At 44.9% G+C, this 8,223-nt stretch overlaps 2 protein-coding genes across 2 annotated transcripts in view; both read right to left on the bottom strand.

Moving 5' to 3' along the window:
- LOC107100771 (filamin-C-like) overlaps positions 1-4,014 on the bottom strand; it is a 66,186-nt gene extending 62,172 nt beyond the window's left edge. Inside the window, exon 1 of the mRNA XM_015399404.1 lies at positions 3,394-4,014. Within this exon, the coding sequence (XP_015254890.1) occupies positions 3,394-4,014 (621 nt within the window). The remainder of the gene's footprint in view (positions 1-3,393) is intronic.
- Positions 4,015-6,091: 2,077 nt separating this feature from the next.
- Positions 6,092-8,223, bottom strand: part of LOC107100767 (poly [ADP-ribose] polymerase 12-like) — an 11,939-nt gene continuing 9,807 nt past the window's right edge. The window contains exon 8 of the mRNA XM_015399399.1: positions 6,092-7,198. Within this exon, the coding sequence (XP_015254885.1) occupies positions 7,080-7,198 (119 nt within the window). The 3' untranslated portion in view covers positions 6,092-7,079. The remainder of the gene's footprint in view (positions 7,199-8,223) is intronic.

Below are 8,223 nucleotides of genomic sequence, written 5' to 3'. Positions count from 1 at the left end.
GTGTCCCAGTGAGTCCCAGAGTGTCCCAGTGAGTCCCAGAGTGTCCCAGTGAGTCCCAGAGTGTCCCAATGAGTCCCAGTGAAATCCAGAGTCTCCCAGTGATTCCCAGAGTGTCTCAGTGAGTCTCAGAGTGTCCCAGTGAGTCCCAGAGTGTCCCAATGAGTCCCAGGGAGTCCCAGTGAGTCCCAGAGTGTCACAGTGAGTCCCAGAGTGTCCCGGTGAGTCCCAGTGATTCCCAGGGTGTCCCAGTGATTCCCATAGTGTCCCAGTGAGTCCCAGAGTGTCCCGGTGAGTCTCAGTGATTCCCTGAGTGTCCCAGTGATTCCCAGAGTGTCCCATTGATTTCCAGAGTGTCCCAGTGAGTCCCAGTGATTCCCAGGGTGTCCCAGTGAGTCTCAGGGAGTCCAATAGACTCCAAGAGAGTCCAAGAGAGTCTCAGAGTGCCAGAGAGTATCTGAATTCCAGAGAGTCCCATTGACTCCCAGTGAATCACAGAGAGTCTAATAGAGTCTCTGAGTCCCAAAGAGTCCCAGAGTCTCTGAGTCCCAAAGAGTCCCAGAGTCTCTGAGTCCCAAAGAGTCCCAGTGATTCCAAGAGAGTCTCTGAGTTTCAGAGAATCCCAGCTTCAGAATAAGAAGTGTATGAGAGTAAGCACCATTTTATGATTTCACCATCACAGTGAGGACATTTTACTGGTCCTCATCACCCATCTATGGTTTAAGAATGAGAGATGAGCTGAGTTTAGGTCCAGGCTAGAGTTGGGTTTGTTCCAATAGTGGTTGGTTAGGGTTATAGTCAGGGTCAGGCCATAGAAAGGGTTAAAATGACTAAAAATCAACACATGATCCTTACTACATATAGCAAAATGAGAATGTGTGCTGATGTGTGTGTTTGGGGTGTGTGTGTTGGGTGGGGGTGTGCTGGGGGGGGTCCTGGCTTCAGATGGACATTCCTAAGAGCTGACTGCTGCAACACATGGCAACCATTACACTGACAGACAAACACGTACAGACAAAATTAGAAAATACAAGAATGGACCTTCACACTGAGAGCTCTGATAGAGTTCTGCAGAACGGAGCCGCTTTAAAGGTGCAGAACGCAAAACAGCAAAGCTCTGTGTTCAGAGGCCTAAAGCATAAAAACTCCATCCTGAAGGAGTCCAACACCGTCAACAAACTAAAGACACGGGAAATACAAAAGTCCAAAAAAAGACAAAAACTGAAAAGAACTAAAACAATCGTAAAATTTTTTAAGAGACCAGGCTTTAAATGGCAGAACCTGGAAATAAAATAAACCCTAAAGATCCAGAATTAAAGTTTAAGAAATAACGTCAACTATTAAAAAGAAATAAAGAAAATGGAAAAACCTTCGACAGCTATTATAATGCAAAAAATAATAAAAGCTACAAACCAACAAACTGATCCTGAAAAGCTCCCTACAGAATGACGTAAAAACATATCAAAACGATCAAATAATAACAAAAACTAACCAAAACAATGAGCTAAAAACGAAAAAATTCCAGATATGATGGTTAGAAGGTTTATAAATGCTGAGGAACGAACATCGAGAAGCTTTTTGAAAATTTGTGAATAGATGAAGATTGAGATGGAAAACGAAACGACAAATAAATTCCAGACGCTAATGTGATGGAAAACCTGGAGACCAAAGATCAATCAGAATACAAGGCTGAAAAATTTAATTAAGCATAAACTATCCAGGCATCAATAATCAATCAAAGAAAATATCCTAGAAACATTTCCAAATTACCTCATAAACATTTTAAAAACACCATGTTCATATTCTCATTCTGGAGATCTTTTAGATCATATTTTCTGAGGGGGGCGGGGGTCTGTGGGGCCCTACAGGGGGTTTCCGTCCCCAGGCCCCCCAGCAGCTTGGGCCAGCCCTGCTGCTTTCCTCTATAGGGTCTATTTTCAGCAGCTGTCTGTGAAGAAATGGCAGAGCTCAGCTGTCCCTCCATCAATCACCTCCACCCCCCAGCAGCTCAGCCTGCCCCCACTGAACCGGTAATGAATGAAACCAGGAGCTGAAGGTCCATCCTGGAAGCATCTCATCTCCAAGAACTCCTCCTGCTGGAGTCCACAAAGCACGTTACCTTCTGGAAAAATTTTCAACCTCTGAACAGCACCTGCTGACCTGAACCTGCAGCTGAATGTCAAAAGAATCCTAGATGTTCTATATCAGAACCTAAACTTCTCCACCCCCTGATCATCTGCAGTCATGAGAACATCCTGCAGTTCTTCTCATTTCTCAGAGATAAAAACATCTGGTGAAGGCTAACTAAAACCTTTAGATATTCATCTTCCTTTCTCTACGTTTTCGCATCATCTGAGGAATCCAACCAGAACCTACAGCTTTAAAACATTACAGAAGATTCTGGAAGTTTTGTTAAGTTTCTCAGAGGATCTGAAACCCCCCTTCAGTGTCCACCATATTGGATCAGTCCTTTTGCTGCACATGTTCAGAAAGGTCCAAACAGACAGCAGCAAACCATTTGAAAACAAACGGTTCAAAGAGCATCAGTGTTGCCATCTGTATTTAGCGACTTTTTTGACCCTTCTAGCGCTTTTATTGCAAAAAAGTGACTAAAAATTCTGGCAATTTTTTTCTGCTACTGGAGACTTTGGCGATAGCATCTAAAAGAAGCTAACTCTGCTCTCCAGAGCGAGTAGATTGGTAACCCCGCCTCCTGCTCTCCTCTATCTTGATTCATGCAGCTATTTTTCATCCAAATGAAAAATGGAGAACAGAGAAGCAGAGTACAAAACATAGAGAGGAAAACAAGAAGAAAGGGACAAAACGTAGAACTTACAATGGATGTCTATTCTATTAAAAGTTCTCTATCTGTATAATGGGTCTGTTTCATGTGTTGTCTTCTCACTTCAGAGGGCCCCCTGCCTGTCTTTGCCTAGGACCCCAAATTTCCTAAATCCGCCCCTACTGTAGATGCCACCTCTGAGCAGGGGCGGTTCTAGACCAAATGTACCAGGGAGCCAGGAGGGGGGCCAGTGTTTTTTTTTTTTTTAAATGGGGGCACAGAAAAGCATGAAATAAAAAAAACAGGGCAATTGATTCAAATATATTAAGAGAGCTGCGTGAGGTGAAATTCCTATTCAATTAGGTTTCCTTAAAATTATATGTCTTATAGGTCAAATTACATTCATAATGTAGGAATTCTACATATTTAACAGATTTTTTTTTAATGGGATCCTATCTCAATACCACTGAAGCTATCACCTAATGGTTTCTAAATAATTAGTAAATCAGAAATTGTAAAGATGAATGAAATAAATCCAAAGGATCTATCAGTAACCATATCTGTTCCAGCGCAGATCATCAGTAGAATTTCTTTGAGTATTATGGCTTCAGTACAGGGGGCAGGACATGATCTACAGGGGCACTGGCCCCCGTTGGCCCCTGTGTAGAACCGCCCATGCCTCTGAGCAGGTTAGGTTCCTCTAATTGATGTGAAGACCAGAGGAAGAACTTCCTAACATCTAAAGCTGTGAGGAGCTTCTGGACCTTCATTTCCGTGCCTGTCCTGCTGTGGAAGCACCAGGCAGGGCCCCTTACACCTGTCTGAGCCTCAGGGGCCCCCAGCCTCTTACCGATGGAGACCAGCTTGATGTGCTCCCTCTCCAGGAACTCCAGAGCCACGGACACGTTCTCCAGCTTCATCTGCCTGAAGTTGGGTCTCAGGTGGTACTTCCGGTACATCTTCTTCTGGCTCAGCACCTCCAGCAGCCCGATCAGCTTCAGCCCGTCGCTCAGGTCCTTCTGCAGGTCCGCGATCCGCTTGTTGAGCACCTTCAGGTGCTCGTTGCACCACCTGGTGAAGGTGTTCTGCTGGATCTTCTTCCAGGGCGCGTCCTCCGCCAGGTCCTTCTCTGTGGCCGGCATCTCCTCCTCCTCCTCCTCCTCCTCCTCCTCTGGATCTGCGTTGCTGAGGAAGAAGAGCTGCTGCGGCTCCAGGAAGCCGCTGTTCTTCATCATGCTGCGCTCCTTTTATATCGGAGGAACCGAATAGGAGCGGCGGGGGGCAGAGCCAGGATCACAGGGGCCAGAGCCGGAGGGTCCAGTCCGAGGGGGAGGATCCCAGAAAAGTTGGGCTTGCTCCGAGGAAAAGCAGCGCGGACTGCGGGGCTGTGGCCCGGAGGACTGAGGCTGGGCTCCAGGGGACCCGCAGGGTTAAGGAGATCAGCGTCACTCTGCTGGACTCCCAAGAATGACCCCCACCATCACCAGATCCATCTGCAGCCCCCCAGAGAGCCGGCCCGCCAGCTGATTGGTCCACGGCGGAGCGGGAGGTGGGGCCCCTCCTAGGGCCAGACCCGGGGCTCCCCGTCCAGATGACACCTTCGGGTATTTTTAGAGAAGCAGCAGCTTGTAAAAGCGGAGCTGGAGAACCAAACAGATCCCAGGAAATGATCTAGATTCTGCCTTCTGAAAGACCCAGAGATCACTGGACCTGCGGTTCATTCAGTTAAAATTCACTTTTTGATCAAACTAAAAACTAAACTGAACCTTCCTGCAGTTTGATGCAGCAGCAGCGCCGCCTGCTGCAGCTTTATGGACACTGCAGCAGCAGCTGCTACATCCTCTGATCACACCTCCACATGGGGGGGATTCACCATTAGGGAATAGTAGGCAGTTGCCTATGGCCCCAAATTCCTGGGGGCCCATAAAACTCTATTTACATGAATGGTTAATACAACTATTCCTTATTTGTGCACATTAATTATGTTTTTAATAACATCGAACGTTCTGCTCTCTCTGCTTTTTCTCATAGTAGCTTCATCTGGTCTGTTCCTGTTTGGCTGTGACTCCATCCTGGAGAGAAATATCAGCTTTGCTGCTGCCATCAACACCTTTGTTTATAGATGTTGGAGATCAGCCTGTTTTTCAGTGTAGTCCTGTTTCTTTGACTGTGACTAACTGGCTATGCTCTCTTCATCCTCCGGCATGGGAGCTGGCTCGGCGCTCGTCTGCCTGGCTGTGTGTTTCCTGGATGGGGCTGCCTTTTACAGTTGCCTTTTGTATCTATGCTTCTATTTCTATCTCTGCTTCTGTCTCCTTGAACCCAGGCGGCCTCTGCAGATGGCCGCTCACACTGAGCCTGGTTCTGCTGGAGGTTTCTTCCTGTTAAAATGGGGTTTTTCCTCTCCACTGTCGCTACAAGCATGCTTAGTGTGAGGGATTGTATTTGAGTCAATGAGTCGATGCAATCAACTGGTTTTCCTTAGATGGAAAACTTTGAATCAATGTGACAGGGTGATCTGGTTGAACTGTAAAGTGCCTTGAGATGACATGTGTTGTGAATTGGCGCTATAGAAATAAACTGAATTGAATTGAAATCGATCAAAATCCTTTTACTAAAAAACCATCAGAACGCTTATAATATTAAGTGTGCTTTTGTTGCTATATTTAGCAACACTTCAGACCCCTCTAGCACTTTTATTTAAAAAAAAACTTTTTACAGCTGCTGGAGACTTTGGCAACAACAGATAACATCTTTCCTTCCTTTTGGGACAGCATGAAAAGTCAGCTGAGTACAAAACATAGAGAGGAAAACAAGAAGAAAAGGGGCAAGAAGAGAGGGACACAACCTAGAACAAATATGTCTATTCTATTAAAATTTCTGTATCTGTTTTATGTGTTGCCTTCTTAATTGAGAAGCCCCCCTGCCTGTCTTTGCCTAGGGCCAACACTTCTATTTGCATGGTTTGTTTTCAAATGGTTTGCTGCTGTCTGTTTGGACCTTTCTGAACATGTGCAGCGAATGGACTGATCCAATATGGTGGACACTGAAGGGAGGGGGGGTGAGACACACTTAATATCATAAGCATTCTGATGGCATTTTGGCGAAAGGATTTTAATCAAAAACATAATAAATGTGCACAAATAAGAAATAGCTGTATTAACCTTACATGTAAAAGGAGTTATATGGGGCCCCCAGGAACTTGGGGCCCTAGGCAACTGACCAGTACTGCCTAATGGTAAATCCCCCCTGAGGGAAAATACACCAATTTTAAGAAAAAGGCATTCACTTATATTTACTTTTTGCAGTGTATATTTTCAGGGGCTATAACAGGGGCCAGTAATACAGAAGCCTTGGCCCCTGCTGGCCCCTGTCTAGAACCACCCTTGTGGATTTGGAACCAAACGCCCACAGAACCTTCATCAGGGGCCGAACCTTTCATCAAACCGATGGAGCTGGAGCAGAAATGGCGGTTTAGTAGTTCTGACACCATTTGGTAGAATTTGCCTTAACTGCAATGATCCGCTTAAAGACAGCAGGGGGCGCTGCTTCGTGGTGGAATCAGGCTGGATGCAGGAGTAATGAGGAGGAGGAGAGTTTGGAGGACCAAACCTTTACCTAGAAACACAGGGGATGGTGCAGAATTGAGCTCTTTTTGCCCCAAACAGTCGGAAAGCGTCAGGAAACTGAATGGCTTTACCAATAAATGTGCAAACATGACCGGAGCATCCATTTTGGCATCAGCAGAAACCAGCTCTGAAGCAGGACAAAAAAACCACAGAATGTGCAAACGGCAAGAAAATATATATATTTTTTAATGAAAAACAGAGCATTATGCTTAAACTGAGAAAGCAGCAGCATCTACAGGACGTGCATAAGGTGCAGTTTCATTAATAAAGTGCTTCAGGTAAAGAAACGCCGCGCAGACATCAGTAACGACCTTCATGTTCAGGAATTTAGACCACAGAGATTTAACTGGAGCCCATCAGATGGTTCTGGAACTGGATCCCAGTCAGTCAGAGATCTTAAAAATGATGCAGACCATCTTATCCTGTGGTCTTCAGTCTGCTCTACAGACCAGGAGGTCAAAACACCAAATAATGACTCAAAGATAGCTAAGACAGCAGATGATGCTGAGGAGAGGAAAGCGGCTGACATGAAAGCAGATCATTTTTAGCCAATAAAAGAAGAAATGTCTTTTCCTTTGGTTAAAAACTATAAAGAAGGATTCCAATCGTTTTTAAGTCCATCAGATCCACGGTTACCGACGACCAAAGTCTAGAAGCTGCAGGTTAGCGCTTCATCCAGAACATTTCCGCATAATAGCCACCAGTTTGTCCACCTCAGCCTTGGAGACGAAGCGAGGACGGCGGACGACTCTCCTCTTTGTGTTGTGTTTGGGGTTCCTCTGGTACATGTCTGCAGAGGGAGGAGAACGGTCAGAGCTCCGCTAACAAGAAAACTCCAGAGTTCTTCAAGTATCTGTTTGGGCGTCTTCCATTTGAATGTTTCCAACAGATTTAGATCTGGGACTAAAGTCAGTCCATATGCTGATGATACTTTTATTTATAAAACAATTTATCAGACTGTTAGAAATTTATGAAAACTTTCCTGAATCATTGTGGTTGGAAAATTTTGATTCCTATTATTTTCCAATTTCACATATTGTTTTATGAGTACTGATTTTCTATTTACTTAAAAAAAATGTTTTTAGTGAGTCTGTTTCAACTGTAGGCCACAAAGTGTGTGAGGGAGAGGAGACAAGAAAAACTATTCCCATAACATGGCGGGTTCTTTCTCGAGGTTTATCTATAACATGTTACTGTCATTTATTTTGAGTCTGACAACTTTCACAGTTTTTCCTGTATTGTGAGTGAGACAAAGTCTAGACCAGAAACAGGCTGAACACCAGACTGTGAGGGCTGTTATGACTGACTAATAAAATAAAATGCAGACTGAATGACTGATTTATTTGACTGGTCTGTCTAGTGGAATATGTTTTTAACACGACTACCATCTGTCCGTCCGTCCATTCATCCATTCACCCCTTCATTCATCCATCCATCCATTCATCCATCTATTCATCCATCCATCCGTCTATTCATCCATCGGTCCGTCCCTTCATTCATCCATCCGTCCATTCATCCATCCATCCCTTCATTCATCCATCCATCCATCCATCCATCCATCCCTTCATTCATCCATCCATCCATTCATCCCTTCATTCATCCATCCATCCATCCATCCATTCATCCATCCATCCATCCATCCATCCCTTCATTCATTCATCCATCCATCCATCCATCCAGCAATCCATCCCTTCATTCATCCATCCATCCATCCGTCCATTCATCCATCCATCCCTTCATTCATCCATCCATCCATCCATTCATCCATCCATCCCTTCATTCATCCATCCATCCATCCATTCATCCATCCATCCC

This window comes from Cyprinodon variegatus, unplaced genomic scaffold (genome assembly GCF_000732505.1).
Source record: "Cyprinodon variegatus isolate N-32 unplaced genomic scaffold, C_variegatus-1.0 Scaffold1007, whole genome shotgun sequence".
In the NCBI taxonomy this organism is placed as follows: Eukaryota; Metazoa; Chordata; class Actinopteri; order Cyprinodontiformes; family Cyprinodontidae; genus Cyprinodon; species Cyprinodon variegatus.
Note: the sequence above shows the minus strand (reverse complement) of the source record. Positions and strands in the feature narration are given on the sequence as shown.